Source organism: Athene noctua, chromosome 1, assembly GCF_965140245.1.
Source record: "Athene noctua chromosome 1, bAthNoc1.hap1.1, whole genome shotgun sequence".
Classification (NCBI taxonomy): domain Eukaryota; kingdom Metazoa; phylum Chordata; class Aves; order Strigiformes; family Strigidae; genus Athene; species Athene noctua.
In genome coordinates this window covers 61,312,672-61,338,601 of record NC_134037.1, presented here as the reverse complement: position 1 = coordinate 61,338,601, position 25,930 = coordinate 61,312,672, and the positions used below count along the sequence as shown (strand labels likewise).

Sequence of the window (25,930 nt, the reverse complement as noted above, 5' to 3'; positions counted from 1 at the left end):
GAAGAAGAAAGGGAATGCACTGCCTGTTTGATAGCTCCTATAGCCAGTCTGAACTGAGACATTTGGGGAACGTTTAAGGCTCAAATTGTGGCTCTTACCAGCAAATGCAGCATGACTGTATAGGCCTTATTCTGCTTTATATCGCAAGCAGGAGGTGTAGCCATCCCAACGCCCATGCTGAAACAGTAGTTCAGTACTAGGGATTCAGAAGGGTCAATGCATCACCTCACTGCTGGTTTCTTCCTCTGAAGATCTCTAAGCTTTGAAGTGTATTGATGCTACATAATGCCTGAGAGATGCTTGTGGCAGGTGGGGCACAACCATGAGGGAAAGTGGCACTGGGATGTCTTCATGGTCTTCAATTCCATCAGGAACACAGTTGCTTGGTCACAACATAGGAACAGCACTGTGGTAGGCCCTGCTCCAATTCTTCCGTTATGACTTTATAAGCAAAGAACAGCTCCATGAAAGTTTAATACCAGAAGAGTTACACTGGCATACAACAGTCATGCCTGTTCTTAGAGATGAAAAAACAGTGTAAAGTACATCTAGCTTTGTGGAGTGTTTTCTCCAAAACCTGCCTTGCCTGGGGCACACTCTACAACAGTACCACTTTCTCCAGGTGGGAAAAAAAGTCAGTGTTCCCCCTAAAATATCAGATGTTATAAATCTATCTGCAACTGGAACTAAAGATAAAATGGATCAATGGTTGGAAATGGGCCTCAATGAGTCTCAACTGCATTATCCCAGACAAATTGTAGAAAGCCTTGATAGTTAAATCATTGCAACAGTCACAGAGAGGCAGTATAATCTCAGTTGCATGTATGCTTCAAATAAGAGGTCAGACATCTTTCTAAAATCATGCTGTAGTTTAACCATAAATTATTGTTCCTGAAAAAGCAACTATTGAGTAGGTCCTACAGTTTCTACTAGGCACCTTCAGACATCCCTTTCCGCTGTACCCCTGGCTAGGGACTTCATATGCCAGCGAGCCAGCTGTTTGTTAGTGTTTTGCCTTGAGATAGCATCAGCAATATCATAATTTTTTTACTTGCAGTGAATTGTATTATGCTCATCAATCTGATTCTGATGACATTAAAAAAGAGAAGGAAATAATTGTGGATAAAAGCAAATAAAAATGCCATTTTTTAATATAGGGTGATGATCCAATATTTTCTTTGTGATTTGAGAACTACTTGCTTCACAGGAGTTTTCAGAAATAAAATAAACTTCAGTTTCCTTAAAACAAACTCCACATTGTTGCCTTATGAACAAAATTGGATTTTTATGTCTCATAAGGTTTCAATGTAGCATATCTGCTGGATGAGGCATCAGTGTAAGCAAACAGATGGTAGGAGACTTGTTGATTTTACCACAATATATTTGTGCAGGATAGAAAAAGGGAGAATCTCAAGAAAGTATCCTTTTGATTTCACATAATTTTCTCTTGCTGTGTCTTAGCCACTTGTCTAACGCAGTTTAACATTGACACGAAGTTACTGGCAAAACAAAACTAACAGTACCTTTTCATTTTTTAAAAACCTAAACATACATCTAAAATTCAGCAATGTGGTCTCTTCCTCAGTTTACTTATTCTTTATATCAGAGGAAATTAAGAAAGCACTAGTACATTAGTATTTTAAAGAGGATGCAAAATGAAATGTTGTTTCATGTAAAAATGGAGTGAAATGATGGAATACTTATCCTCTTTCAAAAATCATTAGGAATAACAAGCCAGGTTATTCACCGTTCAGCACACATTCCACTTTGCTTCTTCAAACTAGCATCTGGGAGGAGTGTTTAAGGTGCTCTCTGTACAGAACTTGGAGACACCATTACATTAGACAGAAGATTCCCTCAGCCAGCATGGATGTGAACAAAAGAAAAAAAAATTACCTTTATTACAATAGCCTCCCTTTTTACACTTTTCTTTCATCCCCATTGTGCTGTGGCTCCTGCTCTGGAAGTGTAGGGCTGGATGCCCCCTTCTGCTGACCCCAGGATATATACAAGGTATACCCAGGGCTAAGTGGCTGTAAAATGCTTCCATTCTCAGTCAACAATTTCACAGTCAAGTTGTATGTGCTTATGCTGTAACCTACCATATGGCAATGGAATAGTGAATACTGAGAAACAATTTTTTTCATCGCGATCATTACATTGTAATATAAGTGGGAATGGCTCACAGCATCACAAACTTGCGGGGAAGTGATATCCCAGCAGTCCCCCTGAAATGATGTATAATTAAAATATCTGCTTCCCTTGAACATTCAAGCATGGCTTCAGAGTAGGAATTAAGAGCTCTGGAGGTTCTGTTCCTTTTCAACTACATTTTAGCACCTCTGAAAGATTTTTTATCTAATTTTTAAAAATTAAGGTGCCTGCACTTAGGGACCCATGCTGGGATTTATCTCCCCTGGTTGTAGTCATTGAAAGTTTGGACATCCATGATTGAGCCAGCTGTCCAGGCTCCTCAAGCATCAACATGTGTCTTGTTAGGTTTAACTCTTCTTATGGACAGAATGGGGGAGATCCTTTGGGCTTGGGGACACCAGACTTTGTAGTCATTGGAGGCAAACAGATGTTTCTACAGCTCATTCCATCTGAACTATCTTAAACCTCTGCCTAAGCATGAGGTGGCCTGGGAATTGCCATGTAATGTCCAATGACTAGCTCATTTGTTTATGCTTTCAATGTCTACAGTCAAGGGAGGTGGTCAAATTATTTATTTGGGTCAAATGTCACTGTCCCGTAAAACTCAACAGAGCCCTGCCAAATTATCCAGTGGAAGATTTGTTCCTTGATGTGCATAAGAGGTCTGACCACCTGGAATTCAGCAAGATTTGCAAATAGGTGAACTGTGTGTCTTAAAATGAGATCACTGCTGTTGGCTGGTCTTAAAAGATAACTTATCTGCCTCCTTTTCACTTTTTAAAAAATTATGACAATGCCCTCTTCCAATCCTGTCAAGAGGATTAATATGAAAAATGAGCTGATATTTGTACAGGTTTTGAAAGGTGCATTCTTGCTGCTGTTTCTTATTGTTATTATTTTAAGGTGAATACAGTCACTTAGGGGAGTTTTGTGCAGAACAAATTCAGTAGCTATCCAAGCACACTAGCTTAGAAACATTCCTCTTCCTTGAAGAGACCATCTAGTCTCTCCCTCTGTAGCCTTTCTAGAGCATGAGCATCTCTTCTGCCTGACTTCCTGAAGCTCCCACATATGCACACATGGAGATACAGAAGAATATAAATCGTCTTACATCCTACCTGACATTTATCATCCTTACCAGTGTCAAGAAGCTCAGGACAGCTTCCTTACCCTCTCCTCCTGCTGGCTACTGGCTCTAAAGGCAGACGAATGTTGGCACCTGGAAGCCTATAAACAAGTTCAGAAAGACCAAGGCCTAAAGAAGACTTCATGTCTTTCTGCCTCCTGTTTTTGGACATGAGCAATGTATGGTGCAAGGCAGCCTGTAGCAATTATTCTCTGGCAGATGGCTACTGACTTCAGATAAACATCAGAGATGGCCCTGATTCAGCAGCACCTCAGAAATGTCCTGCACCCAGTGGAGTCAGGCACACCCCTGCCTATGCTTCAAGTCCATCTCGTGCTTGGAAACTAGTGATAATAACACGTTTACTTCATTCGTGCTGGGTACTAGTTGACCATGCAGAGTGGAAGCTGGAGTGGATGTTACCTTCCTCTTCACTCTTGACACAAGCCCAACATCTGAACTAGTCAGGAGGCTGTTAATAACTTCTTTTGCCACCTTCTTTTCTGTTTAACTTGCTGAGGCCTGCTTCAGGTGATCACAAACGTTGTATCTTCCCCTGTTCTTTCTCTGGGAAACCTGCAGCACCAAACTTTACCTTGACAAGTTTCATCCTTCTTCCCTTCTGTGACACTGATGCCAGCAACTCCATAAGCCATCACGATCAGTGATGGGAGTACCCAGCAAACATTTTCTTTAAGGTAGGGGGACAGGAAAGGAGAAGGAGGCTGCCAGCTTCAAAAATTAGATATGATGCTAAAGAGGTCTGTCTTACATGCATTATTTCTGAGTACCACACATTACCACCCTAGGAAAGCATCATAAGTAGCCTGGATAAGCCCCAGGCCTTTTTGCTTGCAGGACCTAACCAGTGCAAGGGGACACCAGAGCCAAGTCTGGTGATTCAATTTTATCCCTTCTGTATTGGAACCAGCACACTACTCACTGCAAACTGACAATAAATAATGTAAATAAAATGAAAAAAAAAATCAGTACCACCAACCATTGTTGGGATATAAGATTCTGCTGTAGTATGTATGTATGTAGTATGTATGTATATCTGCTGTTTACTGTGTTCCTAGAATATGACATATTTTTTCAGCAAACATATTGGTTAGCATGTAGATGCATTTATACACCTACTTTTATTGCTGTTGTAAATGTGGCCTTTTTTATCCTCAAAACTGAGTCCACTGGAAAGTGGCTTCTGTCAGCATTACTTCTTAAGTATCTCATTCTCAGCCCCAGAATGTTGTTAGTGTTCCTCCCTTCTCTGCTACTAATGTTATACATCACAGTGAACATTTAAGACACTGTATATATAGTCAGGATAATTTTAGAATACAGTAAAAGTTACAAATTCCACCAGAGCAGTCCTTGTCTTTTCCCCCATAACACATAATGATTCTTGAAACATTTTGGGGTAGGAGAGGACTTGAGGTTTTTTTAAAATATTTTTGCAGCAGACCAGAGAAAGTCAAAGGCATCCAAACTGGGGTTCTGAGTACTTTTGCAGCCTCATGTAGATCATTTAAAATACACTGGTCAGCATAGCACCGTCTACCTGTTGTTGTCTAGATTTGCAAGCATGGTGCACGCATTACAAAATGCTGTCTGTGCACTGATTATTTATAATGATAACACACTGATACTCAAATTACACTGTGTTCTGCCTGCTGCCTTCTATCTTGCCCTTTTCTACAAGCAGTCTAGAGGTAGGACTTTCATACACATTTGTAAAACGCCTATTGCTTCAAACATTAATAAGAGCTATCACTTAGGAGCACTTTGTTTAATCTCTAATGGATTCTTCTAAATACTTAAAGTAAAACAGTTGTCAGACAAAATGCTGGAAATTACTGGCAACTGGGAGAGGAGAGGAGAGGAGAGGAGAGGAGAGGAGAGGAGAGGAGAGGAGAGGAGAGGAGAGGAGAGGAGAGGAGAGGAGAGGAGAGGAGAGGAGAGGAGAGGAGAGGAGAGGAGAGGAGAGGAGAGGAGAGGAGAGGAGAGGAGAGGAGAGGAGAGGAGAGGAGAGGAGAGGAGAGGAGAGGAGAGGAGAGGAGAGGAGAGGAGAGGAGAGATCCCACTTGTTGCATTCTTCTGTGGGGTTTTAGTAAGTCAGGGTCTGAATTCTGTAACTTACTGGCACTGAGCAAAGACAGTCCAGAGAACTGTGCATGCATCAGCGCCCTGCACTTGGGCAGTCTCTTGGCTGTTAGATCTGGAGCCTGCAGTATTCCCCTATTGTTGTGGCTCCCTGGCACAGGCTGATTGCAGGCATACAGAGTATTAAAATAAATAAATAAATCAATAAATAATAAGCCTGTGAGGCTGAAAGAAAGCCTTTGGTGGGCTTCATCTCCACAGCCTCTGAAGTTGCCTTGGCTTTGGTGTGCAAGATGTGTGTGAAGGAGGTCTGGAGGAAGAACAAGAGGATGGGCATCAGTGGGAACCTGTAGCTGGCTGGCAGATCACCCACCAGGCTATCCAGCTGTGCCCAACTAGCGGAGCCCTGGGCAGGCAGGCAGCAGATGGCAGAGGCTGCATCACTGCTTTACAGCTGGCAGAAGTGCCGGTGCATGGGAGGGGGACCTTAGAAGGGAGGCACTTGTGTGGCTCACTGTGTCCCACTGTGACACAGCAGGTCTGTATTTACACAAAAAGGCTTCAAGTATTGTTGTCTTGCTTTAGAGAAATGTCCATTGATTTGAAAATGAGAGCTTTGCCTGAATAAGGATCTGTGAATTTATCCAGATATAGAAGTTTTCTGCAGTATTCGCTATTGTAAGGGCCTGTCCTAATTTTGAGACTTGTGTGTGTGTGTGTGAATGTGTATGTGTATGAATGCATGTGCAAGAGGGAGAGAAATCTCACTGCCTAAAACTGTTCTGCCAAGATAAACTTTGGAGCATTTTATAAATTAACTCTGCTCTATGTGTTTATTTTTCTTTTGGAGATTCTAAAAGGAGACTGTTCAACTCATCTTATTAGAGGCAGCATATTTTTTTAAAGAGAAAAATAAGTTCCTACTCTGCACTGGAAAGTATTTGCTATTTTCAGCTAAAAGTATTCTTTCCTTCTGACCTGGCATATTTGATAAGATTTATATTTCTGACCTGACATTAGGTAGTTAAGATTTATTCTTCTATATTAACTTTACTGAGCTTGCAAGCTATTCATTTACAGCATAGGGAATATATTTATGGCAGAAGCAAAGAAAGTTCACTACAAAGTAGTAAAATATGTTATTAGGAGTGTCCTGTAGACTGATGAAAATTGTGAGTACCCTTGCAGCTGGCTCCCTTCTGGCTCTTTTTTCCTTCTTTGTTATTTCAACTTTAAAACTTGAATTTGAAGTCAGTTTCGATGGTGAATAACTTAAAAGAGTCCAGATGATTCTAATATATCCGCATATATATACGTATGTATATGCTGTGATTGAGAGGTGCAGAGAAGGGGATAACAAGTGACTCGAATTCTCCCTTCATTCTGCTGGCAATGACCCAGGCATAAGTAACGTTGGACCTCACTCTCCTGCCAGTATAAATCAGGAGGAACTCCACTGAGGTATAAAGCTGTTGTGTGAGTGAGAGCTGAATCAGATGTAGAGCTTTCCTATATCCAAAGGTGTGGGCCCAGACAATCCGTTAATGTCCAATTGACTTAAAGAGGAGAACCGCAGACTATGATGGAAACCTGGAAGCACTTCAAGCCTCTATAGACAGAAAGTTGGAAAGTTAAAGGCCTCCTATTGAAATCAGTGACAAAACCTCCCATTAACTTCAATAGGAACAGAATCAGGCCCTAGAAATGGCTGGAAGCCAAAACACTGGATGGCTCAAGAAATAGGTAATAGGAGCTGATGACTTTCACCAATAAATCACCAAAGCAAACCTGGCCGTGCTTGGTTTAGGCTCAAAATTGCTTTCATCTGATGTTTGTTTGAAATTGTACGCATTGTAAAACTTTCGAGAAGAACTGGCAGTCATGATACTGTCTCAGCAAGAGGCCAATGGCTGGACAGGGTGTGGTATCTCCTCCGACCCCACATCATCAGAGGGAGTCCATCTTAAAGAGAAGTGAGAAGCGCTGGCCTGCATATAGAAAGAGCAGTGCTTGGGCTCTGCTGTTAACCAGAGGTTTTTTATTTCAGAAACTGTCAGACTGACTCTGTAAATCCACTTAGACTGCATATATTGGGGGAGGGGGTTATGGCTCCACAGCAAGCCAAGAGAAAAAGTAGATATTTCCATTTGTAGACATTATTCAACTGCTGTCACAAGAGAGAATAGAGATGTGCAGAGCTTTGAGGAATTATACGTGTCAGAGAAAGGGCTTGGCATAGGGAAAGTTAGGACCAGTAGGCATTACAAAAGCTGGGAATTTCTTATAGAGTGCAGCAAGCAGTGCTACGCCTTGCAGTTTGGCTGATGAACTCCACTGTCTATTCCTTCTGCGACACAGCATTGCTCTGCAGCTGAGGAGGAGGATTTTTTAAGTTGTACTGAGACCAGTTGCCCTGCCATCCATCATGGCACTCCCCAACAAAGTGTTAGGGAAATGCGAAGCATTATGGAGGGAACTTTCATCCCTTCCCCAATATTTGTGCAAACAGTGAACTTTTTCTGCTGGTCACTGAGGGGTCCTGCCCTGATGCTTGAAGAGCCATAAACTGGGTGAATATTTTGCCATAGCCATAGCCATGTTTGATGTCAACTGACACATTCACCACTTTCCAGACTCCATCCTTCATATTCTTGTATTTGATAGACCACAGGGCTACGTACTCTATTACAGTAGGCAGAATTTTCCAGCTCCTTCCTTATTTCTACTAGGCTATTTCTGACAAAGGCTCCAAGGATTCACAACTTTTTGTATATGCAGATTAATAGCTTGTTTTTACAATCTCTCTTTGTAAATCAAAGAAGCTGTTCACTGATTCTTTTCTCTCACCAAGAAACCCACTGCTATCATCAAGTCATCACACCACAGCTGAAGGGCGTCCATTCTCTTTCCACCGTTTCTCCTCAAAACCCTGGGCTCAGAGCTGTAAGTTGCAATAACTTGTGGCTTGGCATCAAAAGGGAAAAGTACGACAAGGAAGAAACTTGCTTATAAGTATGAATAGGGGAGTGAGGGAGAGGGAACTGTAAGGGAGTGTTTCTCTGGGGTGACACTAAGGAAGAATAGGAATTGATAGGATGATGAGAAAAAAAATATTTAAAAAAATCATTTTACAGATGGCATATTATCCTATACCCTAATAACATTGTTGCGTGTGAATTCTGGTGTGTCTGCTCTGGTTCACTACCTTTACCTGCCAGTTCTTGTTTCCAGTGGGCTTGGGTTAGAACCAGGCATGTTAGGGATAAATAGGAGGACATGGACCACCGCCTGCATTACATCAGGCAGGCTAATGGAGCTGATCTAGAGTTCCTCTGCCACTTGCCACTTAGAAAAATGCATCATTTTGGGTCTATTCCTCTGCACTTATTTAGCTAGTCTGGTCTGGTGAATGTTCTCACTCTGCAAATTACTTTAGTCACTACTTTGAGAAATAGTGCCCTAGTTCAATACCTGTAGGAAGGGAGGGAAGAGGGAAGTGGGAAGCTTGACAACAGTGAGCAGATGGCAAAGTAAGAGAAAGCTCATGAGTACACAGTGCTGGGCAGGATGAATAAGTACAGCATGGGGAAGCAGTAAAAGTATCCCTCCCACACTTTTAAGTGGCAAATTGCAGCTGTTCTCTGACAAAAGATGGTGGAATACCCCTGTGTCCTTTACCACCAGCACCTCGCAAAAAGACGTGCAGATTGCATTGCTGCTCCTTTTCTTGGTGAGTGAGAACAAAAATCCCCCACCAAGTTTTTTTAATAGCCTGTATAAACATTTAGGCTGGATTCTGAGCACATGCAAATTTTATGCTGGCAGAGCTCTGGGAGTTATTTGCTTTCTGACACGTGTTGTAACGAGAAGCAGAATCAATCCCTTAACCTTTATGAGATGCCTATTCTGCCTAAACCAACTCCCATTAAAAACAATGCAGAGGGTCTAATTGAAAACCTCATGTTACTCTGGCATGTACCTTATGATCATGACATTTCTGTTCACTGATAAAAGAGAGAAATATTAACTCTCCTTGCTGTTCTCTCAGCACGTGCACAGATGCAGGTACACACATGTACCCCCAGAACATGAGCAGTAGTTGTCACAGGGACAAGGAATGACTCTTCTCTAGCAGCACCAATTTACCCTGCCCAGACCCTAGCCTAAGGAACATCGTTTTCCTTCTCAGTAGCTGAATAAAATTTCCAGCCTAGTGATACATGTCATATGAAAAGCCACAAAGGTTTCACCTGTACACAGTTGAAAAGGGAAGGGTTCATATAACTTTCTGGTACAGTTTTAAGCATGCCAGGCTCAACAGAAAAATTGCTTCCTGTGCATTTTTTTAAATCTAGTGTTTAGTTTAACCTATGTAAAACTAATGATTGTTTTTCATGACCAAACAGACTATAAGAATGGTGGGGGGAGAGATAAGAGACAAACCAAAGGGTTTTGTGTGGTTTGAAAAAAACCTTCTTGTCTATGGTTATCAGTATTCTTTTCACCTATATTTTAAGACAATTTCAAAGTGAAAATATTTTAAGACATCAAGACCTTTAATTCTTGCTTGTGTCTATGTGAATTTGTGTGTATATACGCCTACGTGTATATACAGATATGAATATGTAGGAGAGGAGGGAGAGATGACCCAGCATATGAACATTTATATTTTTTATTTATTATTTATATTTTTGTGGGTTTTATATTTTTATGTTTTCTAAAATATTATTATATTTCCACCAAAATTACTAATCTTGATCCTATTTTGTGAAGGGTTTGAAACACCACCCTGCATTTTTTGGTAGGTTTACAGTTTCCTGACACCTTTGTCAAGTGTATATATGCTGATGGTCAAAAAGGTCTTTTTGGTAGATCATGGGCATAGACTGTGTAAAGGAGTTTTTCCAACTCTCGGACTACAACTGTAGGTTTAGGGGGTTCCAGGGGATGAAGTAGAAGTCAGGAAGTATGAGATGGAAGCTTCTGAATAAGCTCTCTTACGTGCAGTACTGCAATTTCTGTGGCTGATCTCTTTTGGATAAGACATGTCCAATGTCTCTGCATACTTCCAGATGAAAAACACAGGCCCTTTTTGGTGCACAGAGCAGTAACCAGAGTCAGTCATGGAACCAGGGTAGAAAGCTCAATCAGCAAGTTCCATAGATGACTAGTTCATTTTTCAACAAATTATGCAAGGCTTCAGAAAGGATTATGGATTGACTTTCATAATGCTTGGTTGTCTTTTAATGGTAGCTATGGTTAGAATCCTTCTTTTTTACCTATCAGTGAAGCATGGAAATGCAAAAGAAGACTAATCTTTTGATTAATCTCCTTTAATCTGGACTCAGGTGTGATTTATACTGAGGAAGAATTTAGCTTCTCCACTTATTTGGTACCTGAGAAAAGATGTTATTTCAGAAAGAGGTGAATAACAACCTGTGCTCAAAGGGGTACAGTTTACAGTTTCCTTTATGGCCAGCCAGATCCTAGCAAACAGGAATAACACACACACCCCCTCCAGTCCCTCCCCAACCAGTGCTTCTAACCTCCATAAAGTTTGGGAAGACTTGTGTTCATCAGAGCATCCAGCCACAATACCTAAATGAATTACAAAAGAAAGCCTATTTGAAACCTCCTCCATAATTTTTCATGTCCACAGAGTGATCGAGCCCACTTTGACCTCTAAGAGACCACGCAACCTTAAGATATGTCAACACTTGTTATGTTATTTCCTGAAATATACTGAACTCAGAGTTAGTAATGTAACAGCTTACCTGTTCTAAGACATACATTTGAAAGAAGCTGGGAGTTTAAAATGTGATTAGTATCTTAGTGAATTACCCAGATTAAAGAACATGGTACCCAGCCATGTAAGAGAATAAGCATTCTCAAATCATACCAGTTTTGTAGGTTGTTAGCAGAAATAAATTATGCCAACAGAGAAAGAGAATTAATTTTGTCCACAATCTGTCCAGAGGAACTTGTTTTTATATTTACTTGTTCCTCAAAATGACTTTGTTCTCTTCTTAGGAAGTAATATATGACTTAAACACCATGTGGATGTCCTCTTGCTGACATTCACTCACAGCTGCATCCTACTGATGCATTCTTACACTACTGAAGCTTTCCCTCAATGGGTATCTTGAATAGCATATTTGCGTTGTTTCATTTCTAAAGCCAGGGTCTTGGGCTTAAAAAAGCTTCTTCAGGACAAAGTACAAGTTATAAACTCTACACTCTCATACAGAATTCTACTTTTGCTTTTAGTACACCATCAACTCTGAAACTCTTTAATTGCTTAACTCTTCATAAAACATAAACACAAAGGACGAATGTATGACTTCATTTTGGACTGTGAACCAGAATCTTTTTTTTTTTTTCTGAAATTTTTTTTTGCAAAATATCAAATCATGTAATTTATTTAACTTTCCTGCCTTCAGGATCTTGTCTATTAGATTTTATGACATCTGTGACCTTTGTGCCCAGCACAAAAAGGTCTCAGTCGATTTTCAGCTCTGTGTCATACTAAAACTTCCTGGAATCTTTATCTGTTTTCGTGTATTTGCTAAATACACGCACTTCAGATCTTCTGACTCCCGTGTTAAATAAATATCCTTTGGTCTCACTTGGTTCTATTTTGGAGGGGTAATTCTTCACTCAGCAGTGTAACATAAAGTAAAATAAAACCAGAAACTCCTTATTCAGTGGCATAGAAAAAAGTGAAATTAATTATGAACATTCTAGGAAAAGGAAACAAGGTTATGAAACACTTGCCGATGCTGGTGTTTGTAATCTTCATGAATAAGCAATGCAATAATGCTGGGCAAGTGTGCGTGGGAAGCGCACTCTGAAGAAACTGGCTGTTTTCCTCTCTCTGACCAGTTGAGCTATTATGAAAAAAAATGTTGTTGCTAAAGAAATCTGTAATAAATCCTGTTGGGAGTATTACATGTGCTGATAACATACATAAACTTTGTAAACATATTAAAGTGTCAGGTTTTAGTAGCTCTGGTTCATGTGAATGTTTGTAAATGTTAGTTGAGAACTGCAATGGAAATCTTGTTCCACCAGCTGGTTGCTCCTACAACTCTGGTTCACACAAGAGCCTTCTCTGCCTTCTCTTCCTTCCCGTTGAAACAGAACCTCACTTTGTAGGGCAAATGAGGAAAAAGGGCTCAAGCCCTAACTCTGCTGTAGCTTCCCACCATAATACTATCCCCAGAGAAGCTGCACACCTCGTGAGTTATTTGGGCAGATGAGCTGGTGCTTGATAAAGGATTTATGCTATTCTGAACATCCCTGCTTTGTGTAGCGATGCCCTCCATCGACGCCTCCATCAAAGTACACTTGGCAGCCCTAAGCGAGGCATCTAAGTTGCTTTCAGTAGGTGGGAAGAGCTGGGCACCTCAAAAGGGATTGACAAAAACCAACACACTGAAGAAGGGATTCTCAACCTAGTCATGAGGAAATGCTGAGGTCAGAAACTGTCTCAAATCCTGGCTGTCCAGGGGATTTAGGTGCCCTGGCACTGTTACCCAGCCCTGCAAACCAATATATTCTTTAACAAAAGAAAGGAAACCTCACTCTTTTGAAACACACCAAGAAGAGAGCAGCAGCCTTGCTGCCCTTAATGTATCCAAACCTTAGCAGCTAAAATATTCGTCCAGGAGTTGCAAATGTAAGTTAAAATTGATCTTCTGTCTAGCATGACTCTAGCCTGTGTTGATCTGCTCTAATAAACTGACTTTTTATCATCTGGATTTACGTGTAATCTCAGGTTATTTGATTGCACCCATTTTAGTTAGCACAGAAGAGAAAAGGACTTGGGAGGCTCATGTACAGGAGCAGGCAAGTTTGTGACTATATTCCACTCTCAGTAAGCGATTGCCTGAGAAGTCCTGTGCTCCCTGTGGAAGATCTTTGTATCATTATTTTTATTACTTGTTACAATTGATTTATTGACTTTTTTACCCAGGGTTTCTTTAAGAGAAAATCTCAAAGTCTCTGCAGAAGGGACCCAAGGTCAGAAGCCTCCCATGCCAGATGGACACCCAATATCAGTAAGCTGAAGTCTCATGTCAGGAGCAACAGAATATTTGAGAAATGCCTGTGCATCAAGGGTGAGGTGGCAATTAAACAGGGCTTTGAAGGTGAGAGACTCAGGTGTTTAAGTCCTGCCCCAGACACACCTCAGGCACCTAAGTCCTGGTTCTTGGATCTGAGCCGTGCCGTGTCTGCCCTCGCACTTTACAGGAAGCCACAGGAATCACACATCGTTGCTATTCCAACACCCATCAATGAGCTCCTGTTTTATTTTACAGTGCCCCAAAATCTGCTTTACCCTGCAGGAAATATCAGTCGTCTGAAATCCCATCTAGGACCTTTCAAGTTTTAACATGAAACATGTCAGGACGTAAAACTGACACACAATAAGAAGCTTGAAAGGATAAAGTTTATAGCAGCGTCCTACCAGAACTCAGTGTAGACCTGTGGTTGGGGGTTTTGCTTTCACTTAGAAGTATCACTATATGCAATCCTTCATGTTCTTCCCCCTAATTACTCTGTTGTGCAGAGCCAAAGTATAGGTGCAAGGCCAGGGTGCTGCTTGGCGCAGGCGGGAGCTTGGTGCCATTGCCGTAGCCAAAGGCAAGATTCCCCTTTACGGCTCTCACAGTTCAGCTCTGGTCCCCATAGCTGAGTTCTTGCCTAGCAGCACTGGAGGGAGATAAGTTTTGTGGCTCCTTTGCTTCAGTGGATGCTATTTTTGATCATACAAGTAAGTAACACTAACATTTTAAAATGCATGGTCTATAGCTCATAATCTAGGAATTGAAACACAAATAATGTTTATTAGTCAACTGTCGTATAACCGTAATACAGTCGTTCCTTCTATTTGAGTTGCTCATTGCACTGCTCACTGCTAACAACAAAAATTGGGTTAAAGTAATCATTAATAAAATCTGTTGGATTTTATTATGACAAAGCGTCTGATAAGTAATTGTTCTGCCATAGCCAGAAGTTCAGTTATTCAATTATTTATAAAAAAGTTGTAGCTCTTCTCTTTTTTTTTTTTTTGAGAGCCATAACATGTTTTGCATGAATAAATATTTTCTGAATGTTTTTATCTATCTGTGGCATTGTTTGCGGTAATAGCAGACAGACTGACTTTTGTGTAAAAACGTACACGGTTTCAGCTGCCTTTTGTCATCTGATAAGATTGCTTTGTTCTGCGTTATTTTGGTAAAAAATTGGCAAAGTGATTTTGAATAGTTCAGACTCCAAAATTAGAAATGAGACAAAAATATTTTTTTTTTATTAGTTTTTATATCTCCTCCACCAGCCTTTCGCAACTTTTCATTTAATTTCAAGAGAAAAAGAAACAATTTACTGTTGGGGAAAAAATTTCTTAAGAACTTACATAGTTTTAACAGATGAGTTTTCCTAGTAGTCACCATCTATAAATGATTGAATATGAAATGGTAGACAGCTTATAAATGTTAGCAATAAATAGCAGTGGTCAAGCCAGCACACTATTATTTTATTTGTTAACCAGAAAGCAAAATGGGCACGCTAAGCAAGAGATAATGAGTAAGTCTGATTTTTAAGTCCTAGCTCAGATTTTATGACGCATAACTTCCATTATCTTCAGTGAAAAATTTACAGCACAAAGAAACAGCAGACCGGGGATCTGCGAAGGCTTGATATGCTAATAACAAAGCTTAAAAGAGGAAATTAATCTCAGAGTTAACTTTATTGACTTCAGTTGGCTGAATAGGTGAAAGTAGTAAAATAGCTGTTCTTTTCATATGCTTAAGGAAGACATTGCCTCCCAAGCAAACTATATATCATAGTTTTGAAAGGTAAAGATCATTGGTTTTTCCTACACAGGGGTCGTACATATTTGGATCATGCAATTTTGCAAGTACTCTAGCATAGGAATTCTTCCAAACTCAAAATGTTTGCTGAGGTCCTGCAGAAAAAGAGCGCTCTCCAGCTCCAGCAAAATCCATGGGACTTTCTCCACTGAAAGCAAAAGAGGCAGGTTCAAGCTCTAAAACCATCTCATTAATAATAGCAATATTTTATTCTGCCTGTAAAGAGAAATAGGACTTTTTATTTATTTGCTGATGTACCATCCTACATCAATATCTTCGAGAAGTTGAGGTAACGTATGTATTTACAGCTTAACATGAATTGTATACAGTATAAGAAAAGTCTTCAGCAGCTGAAAGAAACAGAATTTGAAATGATCACCCTTTCAGATGTGAGGTATGAAATGGGAACTGGTCTGTAACATCCTTTAGTCTCTTGGGATAATAACACGTATTGTTCCACATGCAGCTGGTATACTTCAAGCAGATCTACATGCACGCAGAGTTGCAAAAAAACCCAACATGAGCAGGCTATCCTGTAATACTTTTAACGCTTTCAGCAATGGGTAGTGATTTTCCAATATTTAATTATTTAAGGTATCACTACAACGAAAATACGTTCACAGTTCAGGAAATACAATGACACAGTTCTCTGTCTGCTTTTGTTTCTAATGACTGCAATAGGAATTTTACAGTCTGTTTCAAAACAAACAGGATCTCATCCAAAAATGAGAAGTATAGTTTCACTGCAGAAAAGATGCACTTGTCACCAGCAAATTATTTACCCTGACAATACTCATATGAAAACATCACAGGAAAAAAAAAAAAAAAAAACGGCATGCAAGTACTTTGAAAGAGAAGTAAGACTGAATAATTTAATCCCGCCCAAGGATAGATTCAGCTTACTTGATGGCTGCTTGCTTGGCTAACTTCTGCTTTAAATTACTGCACTCAGATATTAAACTATTTCTTTTTTAAAATATTGGTAGCAACACCTATATTATATATAGAATATGTAGCGTTATCATCCGTGTCATGCCAACCCTAAACATACACATAATTATCAGTAATATATACATAGATGGTGAACTATTTAAAAAAATGCTTCCAAAATGCAGTGTTATTTTAACTAATAACGTAATTCCTCTTTTCGTGTTGATATTTTACCTCCATGTGAATGGCACCCTCCACGAGAGTATAAAAAAACCTGAAGACATAATTTTACCAGTTTGTGTTTTGTCAGTTCTCTCCTGTTTTGTTTTATTTTATATAGCTATGTTTTCAAACGGGCTGTTATGCATCTGCTTGATTTTGAATTTGTAAGTAGTTGTGTGAAAACCAAGCCAGAGAGGCAGCGTGTTTGCAGAGCAGAGTCCTTCACTCATGACTGTGACCAGAAGCAGATGCTGGAAGACCTGCAGTCCCACGTCAACGGAGGAGCGACCGAAGGGGCGACTGAAGGAACGAACGAACGCCAGCTATCGTGAACATGCCATTACAGTAAAAGGCAGGAGGCAACTGCCAACATCAGATAGTGGTGGGCTACCAATAATATACATCATGGTAGTGTTGCATCCGAATTGCTGTTTCAGTAAGTCATACCGATAGTTTTACTCCCAAATGTGGGAGTTGTGATACAAATGCAGAATTTTCTATCACTTTGCTTATTTTAGCAATGTCCAAATTTAGTCCATGTCTCACTGGTAGTCCACAGGGTCATGGCAAATGGTCTGCCGGTCATTCACAGACCCATAGCAAATAATAATTCATTTCCGTCAGTTAAAAGGTCAATGAGAAAGGTGCACAACTGTCAGTACTAAGTTTTGAGAGTTGGTGGTGGCCTGCAGAGCCAAAATATTTCAGCACTATTGACTTAATCCTACTTTTTTCCCAAGCAAACTGTAATCACTGGCAGATACATAGAACTTCTTATTTATAGGTATGCTAGTCTATACTCTGCTGCTTATTAATCTTCCTTGTAGGACCCAGACAAGCAGCTTAATTTGTTAATCTTAATTGCTCTTATCAGAATAAAACCAAATCACTTTGCTAATGATGTGTTTGCCTTTGAACTTTTATTGATCTTGTCTGCTATGTCTAATAATGGACCCAATCCTCTGCACTCCGTAGTGGACTTCAGAGGAGTTTTGCCTTTGCACAGCCAATTATGCGTTTACTACTGATCATGAGACAGAAATTTAGTATGCTCAAACTAGAAACTTCAGTAGGAGTTTGGGGACTGAAAGGACTACAGACCAAACTTTTCTTCTAGTAAAGATTACTTTGGCAATAGGTACAAAATAAGTAATGCTTCAGGACCAGGTCCTTCTGATGGGGTAAACAAAAAAGCTTCAACTTATACCGGCTGAGAGTCTGGCCTAACATACTCTGAATGAGCCTTTTCAGGCTTTGTTGTTCCTTTATCTCAAAATGTGGGAGTGTACAATATAGTACATAGAATGGGGGACTCGGATACTAAAGCAAAGTAACACGGGCTCACTGACTGCTTGATGGCAAGCGGTTTGTACTGTATTTAAAAATACATAGGTTAAATCGAAATTCGAAAATGCCTCCCTAGAGATGGGTTTAGGACTTACACTTAAAGGACACTTATCTGGGCAAAAGAAACAGAACCAGTGAAAGTCTCTCCATGTAGTAGATGAATTTGACAGGTGTCCTTTACCTGCACGCTATAATTTTTTTCAAATTCCAGTATTCACTAATGGCAAATCCACTGATTTTTAAAGCACAGATGATTGGTACAATTGGTGACCATACCCTCTTTTGTAATAACTTTCATAAACACTCACACTCTAATTTTTGCCTCACACCAAATAACCACTAGTTATACCAAGCCTGTTTTACAACCAGCCCGACTGGAAGACCATGGCCATCGGACAATCTACATGGTGTCCAGGTGAGGTGTCCTGACGATCGTCTTCACTGCCAAAATACAAGACAGATTTCCATTCTGACTCTTCCCAGCTGTGATTTTCCAGCCCCTTGTTCTACCGTGAATTTAATTTAACACTTGCATTTTAACCAGGAAACTGAGAACTCAACACCTTCTCCGCGTTGTAGCAACCAGCTAATTATTTGTAGCCAACTCTTCCACCTCTATTTCCCGAAAATCACGCTGCCAAACAGAGCACCTAAGTGGGACGGAGGCGGGACGGCGCTCGCAGGAGGAGCGCACCGCCCGCACCCGCACCCGCGGCCGCCCCGCGCCCTGCGCCCCGCACCCGCACCCGCACCGGCCGGGGACAGGAGGGCGCAGGAGGGGAGCAGCGGCCGTGCCGAGCCGAGCCGAGCCATACCGTGCCACACCGAGCCGAGCCGTGCTGAGCGGAGCGGAGCGGGGCGCAGCACCTGCCGCCGGGGCTGCCCGCCGCGGCAGAGGACAGCAGAGGTCGCCGCCGGCCCGGCTCTGGCCCGGCGCGGCGCGCACCAGGTGCCGGAGCAAGGACGGGTGCGGGGGGGGGGGGGGGCGCCGCCTCTCCACGACCCTCGCCCCACGGTGGGGGTGTGTATGTGTGTGTGTGAGCTCTCCCACCCCTGCTGCGCCCCCGACTCGGGGCTGAACCCCTCCACTGCGCCCGTCGGCGGTGCCCCCATTGGAGGCGGGGGGGGGGGGGGGGGGGGGGGGAGGCAGCGGCAGCTTGTGAGCCCGCGGCTGCCAGGGGTTAAAGGAGTGGGTGGGAAGTGATGGAGGCTGCGGAGCCCTCCCTTGCCAAGGATAATAAATTGGATGCCCTGACATGTTTTACTTAGCCCTTAGTGCTCCCTCGCTGCGCGCGGCCGCGGGGATGGGAGGACTGGAGCCCCGGTCTCTCTCGTCCTCGGCTCCGCTTTAGGGGCACTTTAGGTAAATCAGACCTTGTGTGCAGGAGGTAAACCATACAAAGGAGGCTTTCAAGGGCCAGCCATGCCAAACAGGGGAAGGGAGCGAGGGCTGAGCAAAAGAAAAAAAAGATTAAAAGAATAGTAATCCCCCCCCGTCCCCTCCCTGACGAAGTAACTCAGTTACTTTTCGACGATTAAACGCAGGCTCCAGCGTTTTATGACATTTCCCGGGTATCTGCAGCTGTCAGAAAAAGAGGGGAGGCACGAGCAGCCCCTCCGCGGTAGGTGCGCAGAAAATGCCTCCCCTCCCCAGAAACAGCGACGGGTCCGATGCAGGAGCGGGGGCGAGGCGGGATCTGGGGCGCGTCCAGGTGCCCTCCGCTGCCGCGTCCCGCGGGCAGCTCCTTGCGGCGCCCCGGCGGGGCTCTGCCCGGCGGTCCCGACGTGGCCGGGGGGACACAGCGGCCCCCGCGTCCTCGGAGCTGCCCGGTGCTGCCGGCCACGGCGGAGCCAGAGCTCGCCCGCCCGCCCGCGGCAGCGCCCCGCGACCTGGACAGCGCCTTCCCGGGGGGGGCGACTCGCTGCAGCCCCGCTTTTCCCCCTTCCCCGGTGCAGGGTGCTCTCCTCGCCTCTGGTCTCCCACATCGCCTCCTCCGGCTGGCAGCGCCCCGGCCCTCCCGGCTCCCCCCCGCCGCCACCCCGGACCCAGGCGGCATCGGGCAGGAGCTGGCTAAACCAGAAGGGACGAACTCCCCTCATCCCATGGGATTTAAAAAAACTCAAAACAAAACAAACAAGAAACTCCAACATCAAATATCGGGGGCCAAAGCCCCAGGACAGTGCCGATGGAAGAGCTAGGGGCTTCCCGGACGGTGCCACCGAAGTGACTAGTGGCGAGTGGAGGCTGGAAGCCAGCGGGCCGGGCAGCGCCGCGACACCCCAGTCCCCCACTCCGCATCCCTGGGTACCAGGTTTAACCCTACAGCGATAATCTGTACTGATGGTTCTCGGGGTGGGGGTTTCTCTCCCCGTCCTCCCCCGGGTTGCCAAATGGTGACCGGGGTAGAGAAAGGCGCTTAGGGCATCACGGCAACAAGTTACCTGTCGTGTCACTGCGTGTTCCCTTTAGGAAGTGGAAAGAGCTAGGGAAGGACGTTGCCCTCTACCAGACATTAAAATCTAAAGGGGCAGGCGCAGGTCTTCGCGGAGCCGGCTCTGCTCATCCCGGCGAAGTGAGAGAGAAAAGCAGAAAGAGATCAAAAATCGCCTTCGTCCCTCAACTCAGTGAAACTGCCCGCAAATCCGCCCGGCCGCGCCGCGGGCGCGGGACTGGCTTCCCCGGGCGCTCGCCCAGGCACCGGGGGCACAAGTCCCCCCCCGGACAGGTGAACAGCACAACGAGAGGAAGCAGAAGTTACCAAAGTATAAAGCTCTTCGCACTTACTTCTTCCCTGTCGCCGTACCCTGGAGGCGTGCTGGCTGCCAATGTATTCCATAAAGTTCAAAGTGATAAAAAACCAAGAAATCAGTCGCAATTGCATAGTAACCCTTTGAGAGTTCTTCTCCTTTTCGTTCTTTTTTTCTTTCCTTTAAAAAGAAAAATAAACCGGGGGTGGCAGGCGGCAAGGGATGAACACAGCAGCAGAAATACCTGCACTGAGATCCAAAGCTGGGCTTGGCCGGCTTGATGGCTTTTGCCTCTTTTTTTTTTTTTTTTTTTCCCTTTTTTTTCTTGCTTTTTTTTTTTTTTTTCCTTTCCTCCTTCCCTCCGCTTTTCCTATTGCACTTTCCAACCGTCCGCCCCGCTACCTGCCGCAAACCTCAGAGGGGAGTCAGCAGCGGAGAGGAGCCGAGCAGCCGCCGCCGGGGTCCATGCCGGGCCGGTGGCCGGCAGCATGTTGTGGGGGTGCCGGGGTGCGTGCGGCTGTGCGCGCCCCTGCGTGCGCCGGGCGGGCGAGGTGCCGACAGGACGGACGGACGGACGGATGGCGGTGGGAGAGGAGTGTGCGAGGGCGGGAGCGGCGGGGGGGCAGGAGGAGGACCCAGCCCCGCCGCCGCCGCTCCGGAGCAGCCGCGCTCTGCGCCGCGGGCACCGCCAGCCGCCGGGCGCAGGTGGGCCGGCCCCCCCCCACCCCCCCACCCCCCCGCCCCGGCTCTCCCGCCGCCGACCAGGAGCCCCCAGGCTTCATGCGGGAGCTGCTCCGGAGCGGGGCCCCGGGGGAGAGGCCCCGGGGCGGGGCGGGGCGGGAGGAGGCGAGCCCCAGCGCCCCGGCACGGCGGGGGGAGGCTCCCCGCGCCCGGCCGACACCCCTCGGGGCACCGGCGCCCGAGCATCCTCCAGCGGCGGGGCCGGGCGGGGGGCGCCGCTCCGCGCTGGCCCCGCGGCTGCGCTGCCCCCCGCGGCGGGGCGGGGCGGGCCGGGGCCGGGGCCGGGCTGGGCGGCGGGGCTCTGCAGCCTCGCTAGTAGCCCCCGCCCGGAGGTCTCCCCTCGCCCCCCCTCCGCCGCCGGCCTTGCCGGGGCCCCCGTGGAGCTGCTGCTGCTCCCCGCTCCCCAGCCCCTCCGTGGGGAGGAGCCCCCCCCCCCTTACCGGGGGGACGGTGCGGTGTGCTCGGCCCCTTCCCCGCGGAGGGGACACAGCGCGGCACCCCGCTCTTGCCCGAATCTGCCCCCCACCCTCCCCACCCCATCCTTTTGCTCAGAATGGAGATGGAGAGATGGGAGCGGGGTTGGGGGGTCCCCAGCCTCTCCCTCTCCTCGGGATTTTCTCCGTTGACGCCTTTCTCCCCCGGGACAGGGGTTTTTCGGGGTGGTCTCTCCGGCGGGACGAGGCAGAGCAAAGCCGTGTGTCCCGTCGGGCCGGGGGCCGTCCCCAGGCCGTCTGGGAGCAGGGGAGGCGCGGGGCTGGGCCGCGGGCCCAGGCCGAGCCGAGCTGAGCCGAGCCTAGACGAACCGAGCCGAGCCCAGCCTAGCCGCAACGCGCCGGGGTGCCCGCAGCCGCCTCCCCGCTGCCGCCGGGACCCTCAGCAGAGCCCCGGCAGCTCAGGCGCAGCTCAGCTGCACCTAGGCGAGGCACGGCCGTCTGTTTGACAGAAGGGTATCGCGTTTCCTTTCTCCAGCAAGGGTTTCTTTTTGGGGGGAAGGGGAGGGCTAGAAAGGGGGAGGTGAGGCTGATTCAGGGGGAAAACGGCGACTTCACTCAACCCTTTCTTGCTTCACTTCTTATCTCAGTGGCTATCGCTGGGATGAGAGAGAAAGGCGGATAAAACGGCGCTGATCGCATCAGGAACTTCAGTGGTGTGAGGAGCAGCCACTCTATTTGTAACTGTTTTCCTCAGTCTCTCCCCCCACTGCCCCTCTCAGAGCTGTTAAATATCTGTACCATAAAATGTGGGGGATTTAAAGGTCTGTGGGAGGCTCCCTTTGAAAAGGACTCTGGGGAAAGTCTTTCTAATCCAGGATACTTGAGCCGGATGGGGTGGGATTGCCAGAGAGGCATAAAATAAAAGTCATTCGGCAGACAAGCCGAGGGGCTACGCTGACATGAAGAAAGTGCATTCGCCTTGGTGTTTTGTTGTGTTGGAGACTGAGACTTCTCGTGTGCTAGTGTGTGTGTGGAAATTTCTGAACAAGCCAGGCGAGTGACATAAACAAGGCTGTGGAGAAAGGATGGGACACGCTTGTGAGCCAACCTGCAGCCAGTCAGCCAGCTTGCTCGAGCAGCATTAGCACCAGTGGGCAGAGAAAGCATGTCAAAAAATAAACGCTCCGTGAGAAACATAAGGAAAACATTAAACAAACGGGGAGTGCACTCCCTCTCCTTGCCCTGACACAGCACGGCTGAGAAACTCTGCTCGCTGCCTCTCCAGCCTCTTGCCTTCCATGTGTCCCAGCTACAGCGGGGATGCATGGGGTCGATGTGTTGGGTGGCAGTCCCGGGGACCGTGTGGGTCGCCCAAGAGCCTTGGCCAAACCGACTTGTGGGGTGTGTTCTGGCCAAGGGCCGAGCAGAAGGGCAGGGCATGCATGAGTGACCAGCGGCGGGGGGGAGAGGTCGCTTATTTGCTGTGGAAGAGGGGCAGAGGCATAGACTGGGGAGAAAACAAAAGCTGCGTCTTGACTCGAGATGGGATCTGAAAAGAGGCAGGGCGAGAGGACGCCAGAGAGCCAGGTTACCCCCCCAAACCAGCTCCATTAGGGGGGAAAGAAAACACCCAACAACAATAACAAACCAAACCCATAAACAGTTACTGCCGTTCTGCGATAAAAGGAGAAGATTTATATTGCTGAAATGTGTGGAAGGAGCTTGCTCCAGAGCAAAACTCTGGCGTGCAATTCTCTGTTTATGTCGCTCATCCCGATGAGATATCGGTGGCAAAGTTCAGGCTGACATCAGCCCTGGGGAGGCCGAGCCAGCGGGCCGGCTTGTGCTGCTGGGGCCGCACAGCTGCGTGGCGGCCTGTGGCCGGTGGGCTGCTGGCATCAGGGGGGATTGGGCTTCCAAAACAGCCTCCTCTCGCCAGGCCCGGGGATGTGAGGAGCCAGCAGCAGCGCACACACGGCAGAGGTAGTATTTCCTTGCCACTGAAAGGGATGAATCAGAAACAGCTCCTGGGGTGGTTTTATGTGCCTCTCTCTTTTGGGGTTTATTAAAGAGGGTATGGAGGAGACGAATGGCTGACTGTCTGTGTTGTTGCCGGAAAGCCGAAGATGTCTGAGCCCTCTCTTTTACTGAACTGCATTAAACCCAGCAGCAGGAGACTGTAAAATCAGCTAGGTGTTGGGGGGTTTTGTTGAAAAAAATAATCCTTTAGTCAAAGAGGAATAGTGTGTGGTGGTTTTGCTATTGAAATTCCTGCCCAGCAGTTTCTCTGTGCAACTTTCCATAGCTAGAAAATGTTAATTTCAGTGTTCCAAATAGTTAGTAATTTGGAGGGGAGAAGAAGATGGCCTTAAAATGCTCAGATTATATACAAAATAGATAATAATATTCAGTTAATAGCTGATATTGTGCTTGCTTAAAATGGCACTCTAGTCATAAAAACTAACCATGTGAACAGGACAGCTGAATGCTAACCCTTTGTCATTCTTCTCTAGACTGGAAATAGTTTGTGTAAGTGAACAAAAGGGTCACTAATTTGCCTTTTCAACTTGGGAAACACAGTAAAGAAATAAAGGCTTGGATTCCTTCTGATACATAACTTGAAAATGGAGCATACTGTGTTCAATACCATATCCTTATTTTTTAGGTGCTGCTCAGGGTGTAGATGCCATAGGTTAGATTTCACCACCGCAGAGGTATCCACAGTAGCATCCCCACAGACCTGGGTCAGTAATGTCCGCTCAAGGGAGAAGAGTTAGAGGACTGGAGGCAGGCATCCTGAGTAAAGGTTGCGCAATCCAACACATCTCCTATTTGTTAAACACCAGCAATATTCTTGGCACTGCACAGGACCCCAAATCATGACAGTTTTTGCCCCAGATATTTCTTTTCCCGTACAAACTAAGAAGCATGCACAGAGTGGGTAAGACATGCAGAGGAGCACAAATATATAAGAAAGTACCCAAAACACACACACACACACACACACATACATATATACATGTAAGTATGTATGTGTGTCAGTATTACTATTCTTTTCCATATTTCTCAATCTGACAGTTGTTGCATTTCTCTGTTTCCTAACACAACCCATTTGTTCTTTAGCCATATTCAGTTTAAGAGGTTAATCTTCTGTAACATCATGAGCATTCTCAAAAGCTGTTAACATCACAAACAGAAGATTATTGTTGCATAGTCTAAATAAACAAAAAGGAGTGATGAGAAATGCTTTGCTCACAATAAGTCGAACCTATGAGAATATGCGTACTTTAAAAAAAAATAAACTGGTTCCTAAAGATCAGTCCCATACCTTTAATAATGTCTTCATGCTTCAGATATTTAAAAGATGCAATGGCAGAACATTAACAAAAGGTGCAGTAGGGAATAATCCTACACTGGCAACAAATAGCTTAGATGACCTAATTGATTTTTCCCATTTCCGACTTGTACAATTCTGTCATTGTAATAAAATCCCAGTGTAATCAAAGTCTGCGGGATCAGGCCCTAAATTAGCATGTGGGTCTGGACTATCCCTCAGCCTGAGCCAGGTCCAAAGCCTGCTGCTGTCAGCTTGACCCTTCATCAGTCCGAGAGGTTTGAATCCGGTCTTCTGGATCACACTGGAAAAGACCTGAATTATTGTTTTATTGTACATAGGAAAAACAAAACAAAACATATTTGTGGGAAAAACACATGGGCAAATTCTGCAGCATAAACCTTCCAGATGCATTTCAGTTAAGAAAGTCCAACAGGAAGGTCTCAGAATGAGAACTTTTTGGCACAGAGGAAGTTTTAGTGGTTAATATGAGGATGATCAAACCATGCTAAGTCATTGTTTCTCTGTATTCATCTATCAGTTGGATGACTCTTGGACTTGCTATCAGATTGTAAAACCTTTGGGATGCAGATCAACTTTTTGCTCTGTGTTTGCAGAATCTGTGTCTAGAGCAACTGTATCTACAAGAAAAAAACCTCAGCATTGCCATGGAAGTATCTGTGTATTTTGGGTGTAAATACTCAACCTAGAACAGAAGTGATTAACATAAATGTGTTTGTAATGTATGCTAAATTGGAAAAGGAAAAGCTTTTGGTCTAGACTAACTTTAACCACACAGAAGGCAGTACCAGAATAACTTTACTAGTTTAAATTCATGCATCAGTTTGCTCAAGAATACTTCTCCTGTGGTGACAGCCCATGAGGTGGAACTGTAACAGGGTAAAGCTGGATAATG

The 25,930-nt window shown here is 45.0% G+C and overlaps 1 protein-coding gene across 1 annotated transcript in view; it reads right to left on the bottom strand.

The window, feature by feature from the left end:
• The window catches only part of RSPO3 (R-spondin 3), a 61,577-nt gene extending 40,710 nt beyond the window's left edge, over nucleotides 1-20,867 (bottom strand). Inside the window, exon 1 of the mRNA XM_074923837.1 lies at nucleotides 20,543-20,867. Within this exon, the coding sequence (XP_074779938.1) occupies nucleotides 20,543-20,639 (97 nt within the window). The 5' untranslated portion in view covers nucleotides 20,640-20,867. The remainder of the gene's footprint in view (nucleotides 1-20,542) is intronic.
• Nucleotides 20,868-25,930: the final 5,063 nt, after the last annotated feature.